Source organism: Bos javanicus, chromosome 1, assembly GCF_032452875.1.
Source record: "Bos javanicus breed banteng chromosome 1, ARS-OSU_banteng_1.0, whole genome shotgun sequence".
NCBI lineage: Eukaryota > Metazoa > Chordata > Mammalia > Artiodactyla > Bovidae > Bos > Bos javanicus.
This window is the reverse complement of record NC_083868.1, coordinates 74,397,464-74,420,615: the sequence shown is the minus strand read 5'-3', so window position 1 is coordinate 74,420,615 and position 23,152 is coordinate 74,397,464. Positions and strand designations below refer to the sequence as shown.

General features: G+C 41.2%; 1 protein-coding gene across 14 annotated transcripts; it reads left to right on the top strand.

Moving 5' to 3' along the window:
* Window positions 1–286: 286 nt before the first annotated feature.
* Window positions 287–22,253, top strand: PLAAT1 (phospholipase A and acyltransferase 1). Of its 14 annotated transcripts, none has more exons than XM_061412761.1 (7): window positions 322–386; window positions 5,155–5,237; window positions 5,877–5,954; window positions 8,146–8,279; window positions 8,886–9,024; window positions 14,973–15,241; window positions 22,004–22,253. In XM_061412761.1, the coding sequence occupies exons 4-7, from the start codon at window positions 8,217–8,219 to the stop codon at window positions 22,103–22,105; spliced, it is 573 nt and encodes a 190-aa protein (XP_061268745.1). In that variant the 5' UTR covers window positions 322–386; window positions 5,155–5,237; window positions 5,877–5,954; window positions 8,146–8,216; the 3' UTR covers window positions 22,106–22,253. The 14 variants fall into 14 exon arrangements, with proteins under 14 accessions (XP_061268723.1, XP_061268811.1, XP_061268805.1 ...); XM_061412730.1 differs by lacking the exons at window positions 322–386; window positions 5,155–5,237 and adding exons at window positions 1,164–1,391; window positions 6,875–7,006; XM_061412739.1 differs by lacking the exon at window positions 5,155–5,237 and having other exon boundaries at window positions 287–386.
* Window positions 22,254–23,152: the final 899 nt, after the last annotated feature.

Sequence of the window (23,152 nt, the reverse complement as noted above, 5' to 3'; positions counted from 1 at the left end):
CTAGGTTAGGACGACTTGTTTGAAGGCAAGTCCTTGTGCTGTGCTCCAGAAGGTTCACTTAGCAGTCTGTGGGCCTTCCTTACTTAGCTGGTTTGTTTTCCTGGCCTCCCTTTTTTAGCAAGGAGAAAATGGATACTCTTCACGCCCACCTTTATTTTTAAACCCTCATGGCTTTATTCCTGGAGGCCTCTGTTGGCCTATGGCCTGAAAGAGAGTCAGATAGGTGCTGCCCTGTCACATGCACCCAGGTCACACTGAATAAAAGACCTGCTCTACTCCTCTAAATAGAAGCAGACCCTTGTCAGGGGCGGGGCGGGGATGTGGGGGAGGGGGAGTTGGCTGCCTCCTAGAGCCTCTTCTTCAAGGAAGGCCGCATCTGGAGCCAGGTAAATTTCTCACTGGAAGAAACGGGGACCTGTGCACCCTTCCTTCCTCCGTTCCCCACTCCGCCCACTTCTGAAGTTGATCCTGGGCTGCAGGGTGGCGACAGGGAGGAGGCCAAAGTGGGTGGGGGGTCCATGCGTGTCCCCACAGTCCTGGGCGCAGGATCGGGCTCACAGAATACACCATGTGTGGTGGGAAGGAGGAAGGTTTTTTAAGGTCACTGCTTCCTTCCCCACCCCTTTCCCCATTACCCTCCCCCCACCCCCAGCTTAGACTGAGGTGCTTTCTTGGGGCACAGGGACCAGGACCCTTTCTACTGACTCCGAGGGTCTGTATAGAGCTGGGGGGCGGGGGGCGCACTTCCAGCGGATGCAGTGTGTATTCATGCTTGTAACATTTCTGGGCTCAACAAGACAAGTTAACTGTACAACCTCCGTGCCTTGACCAGCCAGGACGTCGCAGTGGCGGGGCGCGGTTCCTTGGTTAGTTCCCGCGCTGGGGCTGCGCCTCGGCTGTAGGGTTTGTGTGTGTGCCTGTGCGGGCGGAGGGCAGGTGTTCCGTGGGGCTCCCAGGAGTGCGGCGTTGGGGGATAGAGACGTGTGCGGAGTCGGGGGCGAGCGAGCCGAGGGTACTCCGGCGGCTGCGCGGGGCCGGCCCGCTGGGCGGGCGGCAGGAGCGGCGAGCGTGCGTGCGCGGCAGCGTCGGGGCGCCAGGAAGTCTCCGCGCGGCAGGGTGGAGTTGGCGCTGGAGGCCGCCCTGGTTACCGGTAGACGGCCACTGCCGCCTTGACCTCCCCCCAGGTGGAGTGGAGCCCGGGCCGTTAGCGGGAGGGGCAGCAGCGGTGAGGCCGGCGGGACCTCAGGACCCTCGCCGCTGCCACTGGAGGGGACACCAAGCCGGCGTCAGAGTGAGGTGTCCTAGGGATGGGGAGGGAAGCCTGCTAGGCCCCCAGACAGCCTTGCTGAACCTACTGTCAGACGAGAGCCCCAAGACACAGTGGAGAGCATGTAATTTCACCCACATCTTTTTTTTTTTTTTAAAGAGGCCACAGGGAAAGAGAGACTCGCTTTCCCAAATCACACAGCTATCAAATGGCAAAACAGGGACTGGACCTGGTCTTGCTTACCAAAGCCTCTATCCCTTGTGTGTGTGTGTGAGGTGAGGGTGGTGGTGGTGGTCGTGGGGTGCGCAGGGGGGTGGTAAGTCGCTTCAGTTGTATCCGACTCTGCGACACTACGGACTGTATCCTGCCAGGCTCCTCTGTCCAAGGGATTCTCCAGGCAAGAACACTGGAATGGGTTGCCATGCCCTCCAGGGGATCTTCCCGACCCAGGGATGGAACCCGCATCACTTTATGTACCCTGCATTGGCAGGCGAGTTCTTTATCACTGTTGCTGCTGTTGTTCAGTCGCTCAGACTCTTTGCAACCCCATGTATGCCAGGCTTCCCTGTCCTTCACCATCTCCCAGAGCTTGCTCAAACTCATGTCCATTGAATTGGTGATGCCATCAGACCATCTCATCCTCTGTTGTCCCCTTGTCCTCCTGCCTTCAGTCTTTTCCGGCATCAGATCCTCATGGAAATGAGTTACAATATAAACCTTTATTATTATGCTCTGTTAGGCTTTGGAACAACCAATGGTGATATCACTTTGACATTCAGAACTGTTAATGTAATTTATGTGCTGGAAAAGCCCAGCCATTCTCTTCTCCCCGAGCTTGGAATCCTCATTCCTTCATTTATTAAACATTCTGAGCAGTTATTTGAGCCAGATAAGCTCTGCAGGAAACTGAAGGTGTAGAGATAAACAGGAAACGGCCCTCTGCATGGAGCAGAAAATCCCCTAGACACCAATAAGTGATGCAGGTGTAGGAAACATAGTGGGTGTTAGAGAAAGGAGCAGTGGTAATTTGAAAGCTCATAGTCAGTTCTGGCTGAGTGGAGGAAGACCCTGTGGAGGAGATGGTATCTGATCTGGACCTTTAAGAGTGGGTCATTTGGAAATGATCAGCAAATGCCAAGTAGAAATTTCATTATTAGCAACGTAACTCTAGGTGAAAGTGAGGAATAATGGTCTGGTTTGCTTAGAACATAGGGATGAATAAGGAGTCCAAGATTACAGACGGGGTGCGATGCAGACTCAACATGAGGATCCATGGAGGGGTTCCAGGCAAGGAATGACTGGGCAGTGGCTGAGGAAGATTCATCATACTGGGACGTGGAACCCTCAGCTGTAGGGAGAGGATGTTGGACCAAGGATCTTTGCAGCTCTGAGAGTTTGTGAAGTAGCCAATCTGGGAACAGGGAGATTTGTGGAACCATCTCAATGTGGCAGGGCTATGGATGAAATGTGCTGCTGGAGTGGGAAAGGGTCCAAATTGAATTGGGAGACTTTTGGACTTATATAAGGATAGGCCGTGATCATGTTTCAGACTGCCGATAGCGTCCTTGGGAGTAGTTTGTGAAAAAGTGCTGTTAGTATTCTTGTAGCACAGGTGGCTCCATGGACATGAGCAGCAGTTAATCAGCCAGTCCCTCTCTGTGCAGGGGCCTGTTATTTCTTTTGATGTAGCCCCAGGGACCTACAGGGAGCTATAAACAGGGCAGCTTGTTTTGGCAGTTGAAAAAGGAAATTTCTTGCATAAAGATTACAGACTTACTTTCTTGTCACTCTTTATTATAAACTAGTCAAACAATTCTGTGCAGATGAACTGTTAAAATGAAGTATTTTTACCTTAAAGGTGACACGCACAGCTTTCAGCAGAGGACTTAAAAATGTATCTTTAATTGGTTCTGAATTATTGTCTTTCAGAAGCATGACATGACATACTTGGGCTTGAATGAAATGGGTGGATGGCCATGAAAATAAAATTATTCAAGCAGACAGGTTTTAGACATTTCTCTAAGATATGAGTCTGGGAACCTTCTAAATTCGTCTAGAACCTTCTCATCTTGACACCTCCCCTGCAGAAGAGCAGGGGTTCCCTAAGGCTCCACTTCCGATGACTCACTGGTTCCATGTATGAATGTTTAAAACCTTCCTATGTTGTTTTATGAAATACACATTCTGTATGCTTTTGCAGCCTCTTTATCTGATGGATATTTGAGGAGAGGGGAAAGATGAAGTTTTGTTTTGTAGCAGTTCCTTTGGTCAATGATGTTAATCAGTGATGTAAGGAAGAAGGATGCAGTCTGGAAAACGAAGAGACTTGGAACTGAATTATAGTTCTGTCACTATCTGTGTTGACTTTAGTTCTGATACTTGAATCATATGAGTCTCTTGTTTCCTCATCTGTAAAAAGGTGATGGTAATCATCAGGTCACAAATGTCACCCGGTCTCAAAGGTCAGTTAGGGAGGAGATACAGCGCACATAGGGACAAGCAGTTTAGGATGAAGAAGAGCCTGACCTAGGCGTCGGCTAATCTAAGTCCAGATGTGGGTTCTGCCCTTTCCCACTGTGTGACTTTGTATGAGTCCCTGAACTGTGGTAAATGTCAGGTTCCTCATCTTTAAAACGGGGGAAATGATTATATCTACTTTGTGGGGTTGGTTTGAGGATTGCACAGTTACTGGGAAATAGAATGAGATGAACACTGGAGATCAAAGAGAACTTGGAAGGCCTCTTTTCCCTACCACCATCTTCCCCACCTCCCATGGAAATCTTCTTTTTATTGACTGTGACTGTATTTAAGGATTTTCAGTGATAGGGACTGCTATCTGTACAAGGTCCTCCATTTCATTGTTAGATCACCTTCAATGTAAGAAGAATTTTCCTCATATACAGCTAAAAGCTGTCTCAGTATAATTTCCACATATTGATCCTCTTCTCAGTGGGAAAAAATACAGTGAATTTTCTTTTTCTGTTAAAGATTTTTATTTTGAGCTAACTGTAGATTCACATGCAGTTGTAAGAAATAATGTAGAGAGATCCCTTGTACCATTGCCTGCTTTTTCCCAGTGGCAACTTCTTGCAAAACCACACTGCAGTATCACAAACAGGTTATTGACATGGACCACGTGGAGAGGCAGAGTATTCCACCACCTCTAACATCTCTCATATGTTGCCTTTTTATAGCCACACCCACTTCCTTTTTACCACTTCATTAACCCCTGGCAACCACTATTCATTCTCTATTTTTGTAATTTGGTCATGTCAAGGATGTTGTATATAGATGGAATTATATATATAATGTTGTGTCTGGCTTTTTTCACTCAGCACAGTTCTCTGGAGATTCATCCTGGTTATGCTGTTGCATTCGTCAGCAGTTTGTTCCTTTTTATTTCTTAGTAATGTTCCATGCTGTGGATGTGCCACAAATTGTTTATTGTTCACCCATGGAAGATCATCTGGGATGTACCAGTTTGGGGCTATTATGCTATAATAGGTTTTTGTATAGGTTTTGTACAGGTTTTTGAGTCAATATAAGTCTCATGTCTTCAATCTCTGGAATAAATATGTAGGAGTGCAAGTGCTGGATCATATGGTAGTTATAAGGGCTTCCTAAGAATCTGCCTGCAATGCAGGAGACATGGGTCCCATCCCTGGGTGGGGAAGATCCCCTGGGGGAGGACTTGGCAACCCACTCTAGTATTCTTACCTGGAGAATCCCATGGACAGAGGAGCCTGGCAGGCTACAGTCCATGGGGTTGCAAAGAATCGGACATGACTGAAGCAACTTATGCAGGCACACATGGTAGTTATGAGTTACATTTTTAAAGGAATTTCTAGACTGCTTTGAGTGACTGCAACATTTTATATTTTCACCAGCACTGCGTGAATGATTCACTAACTCTACATCCCTGCCAGAATTTTCTCTGGTCACAGTTTTTTTATTTTAGCTATTGTGACAGGTAAGTAGTGCTATCGTGGTTTTAATCCAAATTTCCCTAATTGCTAATGATGTAACATGGCTTGCTTGACATCTGTGTCTCTTCTTTGACAAAATGTGTCATTGTGTCTTTTGCTCAGATTCTAACTGTAGTCTTTTCAATTGTTAAGTTTTGAGTGTTCTTTTTATGTTCTTGATATTGGTCCTTTCTTGGATGTGTGGTTTTCAAAAATATTCTTCTGCTCCATAGCTTATCTTTTTTGTCATTTTAGCAGGATCTTTTGTGTTGCAAAAGTTTGACATTTTGAGGACATCAAATTTGTCAGTTTTCCCTTTTATGGATAGTACTTTTGGTATCAGTTTCCCAGGTAGAGCAGTGCTAAAGAATCCACCTGCCAATGCAGGAGATACAAGAGACTCTGACTCGGTCTCTGGATCGAGAAGATTCCCTGGAGAAGGAAGTGGCAACCCTCTCCAGTGTTCCTGCCTGGGAAATCCCATGGACAGAGGAGCGTGACGGGCTGCAGTCCATGGAGTCGCAAAGAGTTGGACATGACTGAGCACACATATGCACACTTCTGGTATCAAGTCTAAGAAATCTTTGTTTACCCTGGAGCCTGAGGATTTCCTCCTATCTGTTTTTCTTCTTTATGTTTTATAGTTTTATATTTTGCATATAAGTCCCAAAGTGACAGAAGTCATGGAGAAGACCTGAAGCAAGAAATCATATCTCTCACACGTAAGCCAGTTATTTTTTTCCCTCCATGTTTTATAATTCAAGGATTTCAGTGAGTATTTTTCAGAAATTGGCATTTGCTACTATCATTTTAGCTGTAAAATGGGATAATAACATAATAAACTCAAATCATGGTAGATTTTTTTAAAAATTAATTAGGGTTAATTGAGATAGTGCACTTGAAAAAAAAACATGTTATACTACAAAGTACTTTCTGTTCAAATGGTGGTTATTATTGTAAGCTTGGCTAGGTCTCTGAATGCTAACAGGCAGCTGTGTGTGCTTGCTGCTTCCTATTCATGGGAAATGTGTTTGTTTATATCATAGTATAGTGTCTATTTTTCCTTTTAGTGCCCATGTGGCCAAATTTTGAACTGCCATTTTAATAAGACTCAAACATATTTGAGAGGGTGGTTAGACTTAACGGTTTCCATAAAGTTGTTTTAATAGTTGTTTTTCAACAGATGGACAGCTTGCATTTGGCCTCATTTCTGTGACAGGGTGATGATTGAACTTTTCAACAGATGGCATACAAATACTTGAGAAAACACCCTCCCAATATTAATTGTTGTAAAAAAAGACTTTTAGCGTGCCAGGGAAATAATAGTCTGTATTCCCAAGTCCTTTGCCTATGCTGTTATAATTATAATTTAGATGATTGGGAAGTTTCCCTTTCTGGCACTGGGGTTTATTTTGTAAATGAGTATCTACATTAGAGTGAGAGATGCCGAGGAATACTCTGTTGTCAATTAGATGTTCAACATGGATATAGCATAAAATCCCTTTTTGATTATCAGTGAATGTACATAACTTCCTTTTACTGAGTCATTCTGCTTCAGTGCTATACATAGGAAATGTAATGTTCCATAAAAATCACCCATCAGAGACTTATATGTTCTTTCTTAAAAATACTCTCTTCAAAGGAAAAAAATCACCAAACTGAGAATTTTCAGACATACACATTAATATGATGAACTTCCCACACTTCAAAATTGTCTCCTTTCTGCCTCAGCTACTTTGCACTTGTTTTGGATTCAAAAATGAAGAATTAGACAGTAAGCAGGGCAGTTGAGGAGTGGTGGAAATCTGGAGGGTGTTTGTGGTTGTCACAGTAACAAGGAGCATTTACTGATATTTAGTGGGTATGTTGCTGAACCTGGGTTTGGGTCCTCTTGCTTGACATGCAGCAAAGTCAATCTCCTGAGACTGGGTTGTGGTGAAGGAAAGTATAGTATTCATTGCATGGTGCCAAGCAAGAAGAATGGGCAGTTCATGCTGAAAAGATCTGAACTCTCCAATGGCTTTCAGAGAAGGGTGTTTAAAGGCAAGGTGAGGGAGGGGCCACAGGCTGTGTGATCAGCTTATGCTCAGTTCTTATATTGGATAGTATCCAATGTGAAGTTTCAAAGATGATTAATCTTGTGATTTCAACCATTTGGGGGTCTATATGCTTGAGGTCAGTAGTTTTCACCTGTAAAAACAATTTAGGAATGTGAGATCTTTATCTTTCAGGGAACTAGGAGTTTGGTGACTCTACCATGTGGCTGGTTTATAGTCTAAATTGTTACCAGTTTCCCCACTCAACAGCTATTCCTTTTTTCTACCTTTTCACATTTCCTAATCATTAACTCTTCTTTTAAATTCATTAACTCTTTTTTTGAATAGAAATTATAACAAAAAAATATTTGTGGGGAATATCCCAAAGATTAGCTGTTTAATTGAGACAGTTGAGACATATATATTACTTGTTATGTGCCAACTACTTCTTTACTTATTTTAAATTTAGTTTTAGTTGGAGAATAGTTGCCTTACAGAGTTGTGTTGGTTTATGCTGTGAACAGTGAAAGTGAAGTCACTCAGTCGTGTCTGACTCTTTGCGACCCCATAGACTGAGGAGCCTATAGGCTACAGGCTCCTCTGACCATGGGATTTTCCAGGCAAGAACACTGGAGTGGGTTGTCATTTCCTTCTCCAGGAGATCTTCCCGACCCAGGAATTGAAGCTGGGTCTCCCGCATTGTAGGCAGACACTTTACCATCTGAGCCACGAGGGAAGTGCTTGGTTTATGCCATACACCTAATCATTAACCCTTGAGTCAGCCTCTTGAGACTCAGGGGAGGTCTGGGAGACTCAGATAAAGCAAAAGACTTTTACTTCAAAGGACAGTGACACGGGGAATTGTATATGGTTTCAGGCGGACGCAAGTGTGCCTAAGTCTGCACAGCACAGTTCAGCACAAGGAAGAAAGGTCCTGTGTCTTACAGTATGCCTAGATATCAGACTGGACACTCTTCTGAGCCTGGAACTTGTGTCTGCTTAAAACACAGAGTAAGTTTTGCAATTAAAGGGTTTTGCTTTTTTTTTTTTTTGCACAGAATGTTAGTGTCTACAAACCTCTTCTTTTTGATTTTACTATGTTGCTATATGAAAGGCTGAAAGACTCTGATCTTCTACTTCTAAACCCTGATGTATTTTATTATAAGTGCTTTATTATATTTTTGGGTATTCATGAACTCAGCATTTACACAGTAAAACAAGTATTATTACAAATTTACTTCCCCTTTCTATTCCAAATAGGGTATAATATTAATTTTTGAAATCTTGTATATAGGTAAATTACATTATCCACGAATTTCTGGATTTAAAGAGAGAATTATGAAATGCTTATTATAACAAAGGAGCCCTGGGGTTAATAAGTATGAGAAGCACTGCTGTAGAAAATTAAGCAATAGCAGACAGATTCTTTCTCCACTTGCCTGTATGTGCGCACATAATTCTGTGTTGGAATCATTCAAAGGACAGTGGTGTGAGTCTAAATATTTAATAAGGGATGCAGTCCCAATAAAGTCTGTATTGTTATGTTTCTATAGAAGCCTTGAACTGATTTTCTTTTGGCAAGTCACATCAGCTAGATCTTGGTGTCTGTCATTGCAGATGGCATTTAATGATTGCTTTAGTTTGAGCTATCCTGGCAATCCTCGGCCAGGGGATTTGATTGAAGTGTTTCGTCCTTGTTATCAACATTGGGCACTGTACTTGGGTGATGGGTATGTTATCAACATAGCACCTCTAGGTAAGTTTTGCTTTCTGAAGTTCCTGGGAGTTTTTTAGCTTTCTTGCTACAAGAAGTAATCATGAACAAAATTATAAAACAAACCAGAAATATAATGTAGAAACTAGGTAAATCCAGCTGATCTAGGTTTTTGGAAGGATATTCTAAGACATCCTGGGGTGTGAAGTCAAGTAGGCCTTAGGAAGCATTACTACGAAAAAAGCTAGTGGAGGTGATAGAATTCCAGCTGAGCTTTCTCAAATTCTAAAAGATGATGCTGTGAAAGTGCTGCACTCAGTATACGGGCAAATTTGGAAAGCTCAGCAATGGTCGCAGGACTGGAAAAATTAAGTTTTCATTCCAATCCCAAAGAAGGGCAATGCCCAAGAGTGTTCAAACTACCATACAATTCACTAATTTCACATGCTAGCAAGATTATGCTCAAAATCCTTCAAGCTAGGCTTCAGCGGTAAGTGAACCTAGAACTTCCAGATGTACAGATGCCAACATCCATTGGATCATAGAGAAAGCAAGGGAATTCCAGAAAAACATCTACCTCTGCTTCACTGACTACACTAGAGCCTTTGACTGTGTGGACCACAACAAACTGTGGAAAATTCTTAAAGAAATGGTAATACTAGACCACCTTACATGTCTCCTGAGAAGCCTGTATGCTGTATTAAGTCAAGAAGCAGTAGTCCGAACTGGACATGGAACAATGGACTGGTTCAGAATTGGGAAAGGAGTACGTCAAGGTTGTATATTGTCACCCTGCTTATTTAACTTATATGCAGAGTACATCATATGAAATGCTGGAAGATAGTGAAGGACAGGGAAGGCTGGTATGCTATAGTCGATGGGGTCCCAAAAAGTTGGACACGAGTTAGCGACTGGACAAGAATGAACAATTCTAAGGCTAAAGTGGCATTGAAGAAATCACAAAAGCCAAGTAACATTAGGATTTTAAACTTATGGATTAAAAAAAAAAACACAAAAAGTAAATGAACAACAGACTGGTTCCAAATAGGAAAAGGAGTATGTAAAGGCTGTGTATCGTCACCCTGTTTATATGCAGAGTACATCATGAGAAATGCTGGGCTGGAGGAAGCACAAGCTGGAATCAAGATTGCCAGGAGAAATGTCAATAACCTCAGATATGCAGATGATACCACCCTTATGGCAGAAAGTGAAGAAGAACTAAAGAGCCTCTTGATGAAAGTGAAAGAGGAAAGTGAAAAAGTTGGCCTAAAGCTCAGCATTCAGAAAACTAAGATCATGGCATCCGGTGTCATCACTTCATGGCAAATAGATGTGGAAACAGTGGCTGACTTTATTTTTTTGGGCTCCAAAATCACTGCAGATGGTGATTGCAGCCATGAAATTAAAAATGCTTACTCCTTGGAAGGAAAGTTATGACCAACCTAGACAGCATATTGAAAAGCAGAGACATTACTTTGTCAACAAAGGTCTGTCTAGTCAAGGCTATGGTTTTTCCAGTAGTCATGTATGGATGTGAGAGTTGGACTATAAAGAAAGCTGAGCGCCGAAGAATTGATGCTTTTGAACTGTGGTGTTGGAGAAGACTCTTGAGAGTCCCTTGGACTGCAAGGAGATCCAACCAGTCCATCCTAAAGGAGATCAGTCTTGGGTGTTCATTGGAAGGACTGATGTTGAAGCTGAAACTCCAATACTTTGGCCACCTGATGCAAAGAACTGACTCATTTGAAAAGACCCTGATGCTGGGGAAGATTGAAGGCAGGAGGAGAAGGTGACAACAGAGGATGAGATAGTTGGATGGCATCATTGACTTGATGGACATGTGTTTGGGTTAACTCCAGGAGTTGGTGATGGACAGGGAGGCCTGGTGTGCTGCAGTTCATGGGGTTGCAAAGAGTTGGACATGACTGAGCGACTGAACTGAACTGAACTGAACTGAATTAACTGGGGAAGATATTTGCCACAAATGTGACAAGAGTCAGTGTCTTTATATATAATACAAGTAGATTATTTCAATCACTTAACATCTATTTATAGATTTTTCTTGTTATATGCCAAATATTATTCAAATGCTAGGGATACATAAGCCAATCCCTACATTCTAGTGGACAGAGAGAGAGAGAGACAGAGAGAGAGGAGACAGAGCCTGAGAGAGGGAGTATGAACAGAATACAGAAAGCAATGTTAGATTAGAGATAAGTGATACGGAGAAAATAAATCATAGAAGCAGGATAGGAAGTTCTGGGGAGTTGTAGTTGCTACAGTTTGAAATTAGCTGGTCGGGAAAATCTCATGAGAAAGTAACATTTGAGAAAACTTGAAAGAGGTGAGGAAACCCAGCACATGATATTTGGGGCAAGAGTTTCTTCCTCCGAGGGAACAGTGAATACTCAAATCCCAACAAACAAATGGATAAAAGATTGTGAACAGTTTGTAGAAGATGAAAGTCTCCAAGACCCATTTTTAAAGCATTCAGCTTTTAAGTCATCTAGGAATTATAAAATGATAGATTTTATGCCTCTCACATTAGCAGAATTTTAAAAAATGAAAATCAGTGTTGATAAAGGTATAATGAACACAGGATATTGTTGATAGAAATACAAGTTGATAAAATCATTCCCCAAAACAATTTAGCAAGATGTGTCAAGAGTCTTGAGCTTCCCTGGTGGCTGGGTGGTAAAGAATCTGCCTACAATGCAGGAACTGCAGGAGACATGGGTTTGATCCCTGGGTCGGGAATATCCCATGGAGGAGAGCATGGCCACCCACTCCAGTCTTCTTGCCTGGAGAACTCCATGGACAGAGGAGCCTGGTGGGCTACAGTCCATGGGATCACAAAGAGCTGGACATGACTGAAGTGACTTGGCATGCATGCACGTTAAGAGTCTTAAAAGAGTTTCCATGCTCTGATCCTGTAATTCTACCTCTATGAATCTATTCTTGGGAAATATTTTTAGAGAACTTATTTAGGATTTGTGTATTAGAGTGTTCACTGCTATCTCATTTATAATGGTTTAAAAAAAGGACAATGGGAAAAAAGTAACTATTGATTTTTTATGGTGGGTAAAGTTAGACAATGGATTAATAAGATTAAAAAGATAATGGTTAAATGAATTATGATTTAGCCTCAGATATTAGGATTTTGTGTTTGGTAGAACTTTTTAGTCACAAGTAATAAATCAGTTTAGAAAAAAAGGCAAATTCATTGCTTTACTGAAGTAAACTACAGGAAGGGAAGAGATGAGGCTGGTCTCAGGGATACCTGGATCTAGAAGTTTAAACACTATCAAAACTCTTTGTCCCACATCTGCATTCTTTTTGTATATATTTTATTTATTTTCCCAGGCTATGTCTAAGAAGCTGAACTGATGACCCTAGGCATCCTTAGGCTCACATTCTTGTAGGCTGGTGACCCACAGGAGAGAGATACTCTTTGTCTGCTAAAGTTAGAAAAATCATGGAGAATGACTCTTGATTGTCTGGTGTGGGTCCCCTGTCCGTTACGGAACCATCACTATGTCCAGGAATGGGACAGTATGACTGGCTTAGACAGAGTCTTTTCTAGAAAGAAAGAAGTAGTGGTAGGATGAAGTGCTAAGCAGACTAAAACAGTGGCCACTTTAACAGCTGAAAGTAATTTCTAGATATCTTTAATTGCATGAAAGATGATCTGGTATGATAACTATTGGCAAATTACAGATTAAAAATGCAATGTGTAATATGGTATCGAGTTTGCAAAGAAATCATATATATACACATACATGTTAATGTAAACACATACATGTATATTTGCAAGTGATAAAGACAGTATAAATACATTAATAATGATAGTTATTTCTGGCAGGATAGCAGGTAATTTATATTTAGTGTTTATGCTGTATTTTTCTGTATTTTCTACATGTTTAGAAATGAGTACAAGCTATTAAGAAAAATGTATGCAAATAACAAAGAGCCTAGAATATTTTTTCCCTCAAGATACCTTTAAAAAGAAGTGTTTACAGGTTGAAGTTTTACTATCTTGAGAGCTTCTGAGAACTTTTAATGAAGTGATTTTTGTGAGATTTTGAGCTATTTGCCACTTGTTCTGGAATACTGGAAATGGAAATGGCAAATAAAATGGCATTTACGATACAGAGCTATTCATTCTGTAGAGTCTAGTGATTAATACTAAGGAATTCTTTATATTATCTCTGCAGCTTTCACATTTGAAAACAATATGAGGCTTTTGTGCTGGTTCCTTTTTTTCACATCTTAAGCTCCATACTGATGTGGTTCAAGCACTGAGCTTTGACTGAAATTAAATTCCTGTTTCTGTTAACTACTTGTGTGATGTTCCGCAAGCCAGTTTCTCTCTCCACGCTTTGATTTTGTCATCAATAAATTGATTGCTTCAAACTAGTTGATGAGTAATTCTAACTAGGATATACGTGTTCTATGAACTTGTACTGTGTAAGAATTTGGAATATGTAAGGTATTGAAAATGCTACTCCAATGAAAAGGAGTTCAAAGGAGTGAAAAAAAAGAGGAGTAGGAAAAAAAGTTTGCTTTTAGTCATTACTGAAAGGAAAAGTGTCTAAACACTGGTTATATAGCAGCCTTTCATCTCATGGTTTACTTCAACAATGGCCAAGCATAGCAATCTTGGGCAGATAGAGAGGGCCTAGGGCCTGGCTTTAAAGCTGAACACTAAGGAATCACTTTTCCAATCTCAGATAACAACCATGGCAAGTCAGGATACAGAGATTTGGGGCTGTTTAGGCAAATGCTTGGGAGAAGGCAATGGCAACCCACTCCAGTACTCTTGCCAGGAAAATCCCATGGACGGAGGAGCCTGGTAGGCTGTAGTCCATGGGGTCGCTAGGAGTCAGACACAACTGAGCGACTTCACTTTCACTTTTCACTTTCCTGCATTGAAGAAGGAAATGGCAACCCACTCCAGTGTTCTTGCCTGGAGAATCCCGGGGACGGGGGAGCCTGGTGAGCTGCCGTCTATGGAGTCGCACAGAGTTGGACACGACTGAAGCGACTTAGCAGCAGGCAAATGCTTACCAATAGAGGCAGTAAGATGGAGTGGTGGGGCACAGGGTGTTTCGACAGGTGGGTGGAGTGCAGCAAAGGACCACATAGAGTGGATAGTGCCTACTGCATTAGGCTTAGTTTTAGGACTTAGTTTCTTGGCTAAAGGAACTAGCAAAACAAAGACAGGGCCCCAGCTGATCCCAACTGACCCTGTCAAATGCTTAGGGTCCCCAGCAGATTTCAAAGTAAAGCCTGATTAAAAGAATAAGTGTAAAAGCAGAGAGGTAGCTGTAAGAAGTGCAGCTTAGTTGTAAGAGGAGAGCATCAATCTTAACACTCTGCTGCTAAGCCCAAGCATACTAATTTAGAAAGGTTCTGATACCAAAAAACAGGGGCTTTATAGAAAAAGGGGGCAGTGATCTTCTCTGTACTATGTTAGAAACATATGCCAAGATCCCTAATAATAATACTAATTGATAGAGAACTTACACCTCAAGAATGAGTAGATTTTTCACACCCAGTTTGTTCTATATGTTGTTGTTTAGTCGCTCAGTCGTGTCCGACTCTTTTGCAACCCCATGGACTGTAGCCCACCAGGCTCCTCTGTCCATGGCATTTCCCAGGCAAGAATACTGGAGTGGGTTGCCATGGCCTGCTCCAGGGGATCTTCCCAACCCAGGGATCGAACCCTCATCTCTTATGTCTCCTGCATTGACAGGCAGATTCTTTACTGCTGAGCCACCAGGGAAGCCCAATGGGGAGATAGAAATTTTCAAAAAGTTTTCTTATATTCTCAGTCTTAAGAGTATTGAATAAGTGTTATTGGTAAATTAGAGAATGAGTGTTGATGGTTAGTAAGATTAAGTGGTTTCTGGTTTGAGGATAACTTAGGATGGCATTGGAGTTCACTGGGCTGGATTGCTGTGTTTTGCTAACCAGAATTCTCCTTATAGAGGATGGCATCTCCCCATCGTTTACAAGTGCCAAGTCTCTATTCAGCAGAAAGGCCCTGGTGAAGATGCAGCTTTTGAAGGATGTTGTTGGAAAAGACACATACAGAATAAACAATAAATATGATGATACATACCCCCCTCTCCCTGTTGAAGAAGTTATCCAACGGTCAGAGTTTGTTATTGGGCAAGAGGTGGAATATGACATACTTGTCAACAACTGTGAGCATTTTGTGACTTTGCTTCGATACGGAGAAGGAGTTTCAGAGCAGGTGAGTTTTCTTTAGGAGAAATAAAAATTTCTTACATTGGGAAGATAATAACTACCCAGTCTTGATCAAGTTTTCAGACCTCAAACAAATGGAAAAGAACAAGAATATATGAGAACACTGAAGGACAAAGAAGGGAATTGAATTACCCAAGGTCACTCAGAAAGTTCATGACCAAACAGATGAGAACATTTTGTGTCATGAATCTGGGGCTAGAAGGGACTTGAAGCAGAGTCAAGACAATGTCTTTCTGTCTGTCTTAATGCCCCTGTCCTTCAGTATTTTTTTTTTTTCATTACCATACCATACAGCAGTTAAATCAGTAACTATATATATTGAAAATAATGTTGACTTTTTTGAGTGGGAGTTCCTTTGCCAAAAACATAGATGGTAGTACTGAGATTCTTTTCCATTAACTGAAAGAGGCTAACTGATACCATGGATTTGTGGATGTCTTCAATTTCCTTGCAACACTAATTTCAAAGAAATGTTGTGCTTTTAAGTGGATCCAACGCTAAAGCATCTGCCTACAATGAGGGAGACCCAGGTTCAATCCCTGGGTTGGGAAGATCTCCTGGAGAAGGAAATGGCAACCCACTCCAGTATTCTTGCCTGGAAAATCCCATGGACAGAGGAGCCTAGTAGGTTGCAATCCATGGGGTCGCAAAGAGTTAGACACGACTGAGTGACTTCACTTTCACTTTTGATTCATTGAGCTTTTGGATGATTTTTTAGTGGATTAATTGACTTTATTTTTAAAGTAGCTTATAGTTTTGGTATTTACCACCACTGTTCAGTAGTGTAGCAGATTCCTCACTGAAAGCAAGCTTGATTCAGTTGCCCTTTCCCTACTTACCTTCCCAGCAATTCAGTTGCATCATTGATGTTTTAACCCAAAGATTTATTAAAATTAATATATAAAGGCTCCTAGTATCTTGAAATGGTGGATCTGTTGTATAAATGTCTATTCTAAGGATTGAAATTATAACTCTGCTCATGAAAGCTTGGAAGAATGGAAAATAGAACATAATGAAAGGATACATTTGTTTTTATTAAGAAATAATTTAATTGGAAATTCATTTTTACTAGGAAATACATTACTATAATGAACTATACACATGTAGCAATAAATTGTTTCTGAGCCAAAACATAGAAGATAACAGACATAAATATCTGCTCATTTTTGCATTGAAAAGTAGCATATAGCTAGGAAATAAAGTTGTTAATGATAAAGTTATCAACAGTACTCAATCAGCAATTTTTAAAAATGTGGCTAAATCAAAAGATATTACAGGTCTCTTTTTGCTCAGACTCGTACTTGTAGTCTATCTTCTTTTCACCTTTCATACCCAAATAAGACCCATGAAAAAGTAACTATTTTTCAAGAACTAGAAGAACTCTTCTCTAGCAGCTTCTGATGGGTGTAGTAACAGCCTTAAAGACACATCTGAGCTTTGGAATTCTGCTGATCTGACCTAGAACCCCATCTTCACCACTTCTAACCTGGATAACTTTGGACATGTTTATCAGTTTCCTAATCTGTCAAACAAAGTTGTTTCATAGATTGTAAGAGATTTTTAAAGTCTCTTAGCATGTTCTATTAGCAGCAGCAGCAGCATGTTCTATTAAATATTATTCATCCCAATAAAAGGTATACTTCCATCGATATTACTTTTTATTTTAGCAATTTTAAGGTCTTTGTTGATACGCTTTAGTAATATTCTGTTGATCTAACAGAAACTGCAGCATTTGAATTATTTGTTATTACTATCAATAATAGTACTAATAATAGCTAATGTTAGATTTGTTTCTGGGGTCCCTTTAAGGCTCAAGGATCTTGAGCATAGAACAGTTTCCTTGGGAAATGGCTGTGTATTTCCAGTTCAGTTCAGTTCAGTTCAGTCGTTCAGTCGTGTCTGACTCTTTGCGACCCCATGAACTGCAGCACGCTAGGCCTCCCTGTCCATCACCAACTCCCGGAGTTCACCCAAACCCATGTCCATCGAGTCGGTGATACCATCCAACCATCTCATCCTCTGTCGTCCCCTTCTCCTCCTGCCCTCAATCTTTCCCAGCATCAGGATCTTTTCAAATGAGTCAGTTCTTCCCATCAGGTGGCCAAAGTATTGGAGTTTCAGCTTCAACATCAGTCCTTCCAAAGAACACCCAGGACTGATCTCCTTTAGGATGGACTGGTTGGATCTCTTTGCAGTCCAAGGGACTCTCAAGAATCTTCTCTAACACCACAGTTCAAAAGCATCAATTCTTCATTGCTCAGCCCTTTTTATAGTCCAACTCTCACATCCATATGTGACTACTGGAAAAACCATAGCCTTGACTAGACGGACCTTTGTTGGCAAAGTAATGTCTCTGCTTTTTAGTATGCTGTCTAGGTTGGTCATAACTTTCCTTCCAAGGAGTAAGAGTCTTTTAATTTCATGGCTGCAATTACCATCTGCAGTGATTTTGGAGCCCCCCCCCCCCACACACACACAATGTCTCTCACTGTTTCCACTGTTTCCCCATCTATTTCCCAGTTAAACAAAAAACGGTAAATGATAAAAAGATTAGAAAGGTGGAAGGATTGTGGGCCCTGTCCTTTTCTTCTTTGTACTTTTCTGTATTTTTTAAAAAAATTAATGGACTTTGCTTTTTAGAGTTTTAAGTTCACAGCAACATTGAGCTGGAAGTATATACAGAATTCCCACATATTCTGTACCCTCCACCCCGACACACACACACATATCCTTCCCCACTGTTAGCATCCCATAGCACTGTGGATTATTTGTTATATAAGATGAGCCAACATTGATACATCATTATCAACCAGAGTTCATACTGAAGGAAACCAGAGCATACCACCCCAAATATGTTACTTTGGCATAAGGATTATTTTGAGCAATTGAGAAGCAATTGAGTAGGAGCAGAAGGAAATAAAGCTCGCTGCCCTCCCCCTATTTTTCTAAAAGTAGGACAGAAACTTTCAAAGGTATCCTGCCTCCCCACTCTACCCGGAAGGACAAAAGGTAATCACCCGGGACAACCCGTGTTTAATGTAAGACCCTTAGCAGCCTGGAGAGGGCACTAGAGGAATCTACTTAACAAACTACTCACAGGCTTCTATATACCATTAGTTTCCTACCTTCCCACAGGTTGTCGCCCTTGGAAGAGGAACCACTTTTCCCTCACTTCTCTACAAATTTATTTTTCTTTGGTGAAGATGCTCTATAAGTCTGAATTCTAAGCCATGTCTTTGAGTTACTTCTTCCCTGAATTTCTACCATGAGTGTATGAGACGTGCATGTTAATCAACTGCTGTTCATTTTCCTCTTGTTAATTTGTCTTTTATTACAGAGCCTCAGCTGAGAACTTAAGATGGGTAAAGAAAAGAATTTTCCTCTCCTCGAATAGTTAATGTTAGGGTTCACTCTGCGTTGTACCTTCTGTGGGTTTTGACAAATATATAATACATGTATCCATCATTACAATATCATACAGGATAGTTTCCCAGCCCTGAAAATCTCTATACTCTGCCTGTCATTCATTCCTCACTCTCCATAAACCTCTGATAATCACTAATTTTTTTTTTTACTGCTGTGTGTTTTATCTTTCCCAGAATGTCATATAGTTGAAATCGTACAAAGCAAAATGCACTTAAAATTCTTCCATGTCTTTTCATTAGATGGTTTGATTGCTCATTTCTGTTTATCACTGAATAATATTCCATTTTCTGGACGCATTACAGTGTATTTATCCACTAACCTACTGAAGGATATCTTGATTGCTTCCAAGTTGTGGTGATTATGAATAAAGTTGCTAGAAACATTTGTGTGCAGCTTTTTTGTGGATGTAAATTTTTGACTCATTTGGATAAACACCAAGAATTATGATCGCCAGATCATATGGTAAGAGTATGTTTAGTTTTGTTAAAAGAAAAAACAACTGCCAAGCTAGCTTCCAAAGTGGCTGTACTATTTTGAATTCCCGGTAATGAATGAGAGTTCCTGTTGCTCCACATCTTCTTTAGCATTTGGCGTTGTCCGTGTTTTGGAGGTCAGCCATTCTGATAGGTACATAGTGATATCACCATTGTTTTAACTTGCAATTCCTTAAATATGTATGATGTTGACCATCTTTTCATATATTATTTGCTATCTGCATATCATATTTGGTGATGTGTCTCAAACTCTTTTGCCCATTTTTAATTGGGTTGCTTACTTGTTTTCATATTTTTAAGAGTTCTTAGCATATTTTGGAAAACAGTCCTTCATCAAATATGACTTTTGCAAATGTTTTCTTCCAGCCTGTGGCTTGTCTTTATTTTTATAAATTCCTAAAATCAACATTTCTCACTGTGAGTCTAAACAAGTTACTAAATACGCCTGTTTTTGTGCACTATGGCAGCACCCTTGAGTGTGCCTGTGCGAGCTGACACGCAGTACACCTGACTGTGCTTCATTGCAGCACTGTAGCCTTAGAGTCTTGGGGGAAGAGAGATTTTTGATAACCACTGTAGTTGGCTGTGACCCAGCTTCACTGGTACCCGGACCCAGCTGCTTCAGCTGTAGCTAACATTTCACTGGGCATGTATAGATCCTCAGAATCATGCCTGCCCCCCATCCCACACACACACCTGAAAGCCCTGTATAGGACAAAGTGTGTAGGATAGGATTTGGTGATCTGATAATTCTAAATCAGTCACAAAAAGTTCTTGTTCATGCTGGCTCACCATAGACATCCTGGGATTTTTTTAATCTTGCAGATCGATCCTGTTACACATAACTCTAAGGGATTGTCCAAATTATGTGGGATTTTTCCATTTAGAATGCAACTTGAAATAAATGTTTGGAATTTGGGGAACTGCACACTGGAAGTGGTTTATTATAATTTTATCTTGCCTGTGCAGTCTCAGGGAATTTTGATTTAGGACTGAGTTGTCTGTCCTCTCCCCAGGTCTCTTAGATGTAGAGATTTCTCTCATGTGTTCTGTTTCTAGTGGCTGAAAGACATCCAGTGAGTTAGGACTGCATCTAGCTGTCCCCCTCCCCCCAGGATCCTGCAGGTTTTCCCAGGGCTGTCCCCTGCTGCCATTGGACACCTCTGTTTACAGACACCAATTACACCTTCCAGTTTTTTCACTGCCTGCCACTTTTCCTGTGTCAGACTCCTTGGGATCTCAGCATCTGCCTGGAATTGCATGAGGTTTGGGCTTGGTTTGTAATCCTTGATCCCTGTCTGATTATTGATTCTGCCCCCTTTTGGAATTCTGCCAGGTATCTTGTATCTCCCACCCCATTTTTGCTCCCTGTGTCCTATATGGGTAGTTCTCTGCTACAGTGAATTCTGCTTGGAAACAATTTAGGTAGCAACTAATTAAGAATTACAAATAAAAGAAATAGCCAACCAACCAAATACATAAAATTAAGAGCTGTAAACTAAAATAGGATTTTTCCATTGTTTGCCAATGTCATTCTCCCTGGCAACTAGGGATGGTGGCAGAGCAGAGATTACAATTATAGGCCATGTCCCTACAGACCACAGGGTGGTGTAATGAAGTGAATACTCTTTGTGCTGCTTTCCTGGCCAGAGCCCTTGCTGCCTGTTCCCCACAGGGAAGCCTCAGTTAGGGAGGGAGCATTATGTTGCATATGGGGGTGGCAGGCTCAGTGGTGGAGGGCTATGGGTTAGACAGAGGGCACGCTCCAGTGTTACCTGGGTCAGGTTTTTGAGCATTTGGGCTGGTCCCCAGAGTCGTTTAGGAAAAATATTTAGCTTTATTTGAAAGCCTGACTCTTAACTCTTAGAAAACAACTCTTGTTTTCCAAATACCTGATGACACTGAAGTATCTGAATGTGACCTTTGGGTCATAAAATTGCACTCAAACCCTTGCAGATGGAAGGTAATATTAGTTGAGTGCCATGCAACCATGAATATTCATCAGTTCCCTCATCATGATGATGATTAATACCCTTAAAGCTATAAATGTCTGAACTCCTTTATGGACAATTGAACTTGAGAGTGATTTGTTTGTCTACATGAGAAATTAATTTTTGCCATAATAGTTAACATTAGTAGTGACTTATCTTGAAGTTTGTTTATTGGAATATAAAGTGTATCTACCAAGTAAGAGTGTATGGTATTTACCTCAGATCACATTCCTGAATTATCTTCCTAACAGCTTTAAGTCAGGGAACACACACACACATGCACACACACGTCCATCCAAATGCTGTCATCTTTTTAATAGACTTCTTGAGTGAGTACTCTGCTTTCTTGTCTACACTCCCTCGACCAATGCACACACATATATGCACACACTATTCACCTTGGTATAGACCCAGCCAAATGAGTATGTGCTTGGGAGCGGGGGATGTATAGGGGGAGGACACATGATTCAGGACTAAACGATATCTAAATGCCCTGGTGCTACTGCCTCCCTAGGGCAAATCACTTTTAACTTATCAAATAGTATAAAACAGTAATGCTATACTGTCCAGGTGTACCATGATGATTATTAGGAATTGTGGCATAATAAGTTTATAAACTGTCAGAGGCTATAAAAATAACCTATGTGTATTTATATCTTTGTCATAATTATAAATTTATTTCATCTTCGTACAAAATTTTAATTTTGCATTCACCTTTAAGTTCATCCATTGTACATTAAAATGAGTCTCTGATTTAGGAAACAAGCTAAAGCTGAGGTTTAGGACACTAAGATGCTTTTAGAATAAGATGTGTTTTTGATTCCTTTTTCCTTATAGGCCAGCCGAGCGATAAGTACCATTGGGTTTGTGACAGCTGCTGCTGGTGCCTTCTCCTTCCTGGGCTTGTTTCCAAAAAGACTAAGACCAAAATTCTATTAATTTACTGAAGAGATATTGGAGCTGAAGGAATTTGTGAGGAGGAAAAGTAACCTGGGATGAATACTTATTTTCAATGCATCATTATTGTTCCAAATTTCCAGTGATGGATGACAGACTCTTTAATAAATTGCTTACTGGCATTATCTCATCATTGAGCCATGGAAATTTTTCTTCCTTAGTAGTATAGATTCATGTGGTAACTTGAACAAGAAGCAGTGGCCTTTTGAATGAACCAGTGGCAGATCTTAATATCACATCATCATTTATCCTTTTTCTTCTATAAATATTGTTTTTCTTTCCCCTGAGGGTAACTATTTTGCCAGAGGGATGAAGAACCTTTTATATGTGACCGGAAAAAATGTTAAAAACCCTTAATTATTTAGATTGGTATCAAAATTCATATGCCTTTTCTGGTGAGAGAAGAAATTTGAAATAAAGCATTTGGTCAGGTAGCTTAAGAATCTTTTATTAATAAACTATCTGAGAGTGGATACTCATCTCCTTGACCCTGTGTAGGTGTGAGCAGGAGGTGAATGGGAGAAGGAGCTCTTGGCTCCAGTGTCTCGGATCCAATGATTTCCCTGGCAGCAACTCCTTTGTTAGGAGTATGTGACAAGTAGAAATGGGCTGTTGCTTCTACCAAGTTCCATTGTTCCCTTTGTATTTTGAAGTATTTGAAGAGTTTCGCCCTTTAAACCTAAGTTCAGTTCAGTTCAGTTCAGTCGCTCAGTCGTGTCCGACTCTTTGCGACCCCATGAATCCCAGCACGCCAGGCCTCCCTGTCCATCACCAACTCCCGGGGTTCACTCAAACTCACGTCCATCGAGTTGGTGATGCCATCCAGCTATCTCATCCACTGTCGTCCCCTTCTCCTCCTGCCCCCATCCCTCCCAGCATCAGAGTCTTTTCCAATGAATCAACTCTTTGTATGAGGTGGCCAAAGTACTGGAGTTTCAGCTTTAGCATCATTCCTTCCAAAGAACACCCAGGGCTGATCTCCTTTAGAATGGACTGGTTGGATCTCCTTGCAGTCCAAGGGACTCTCAA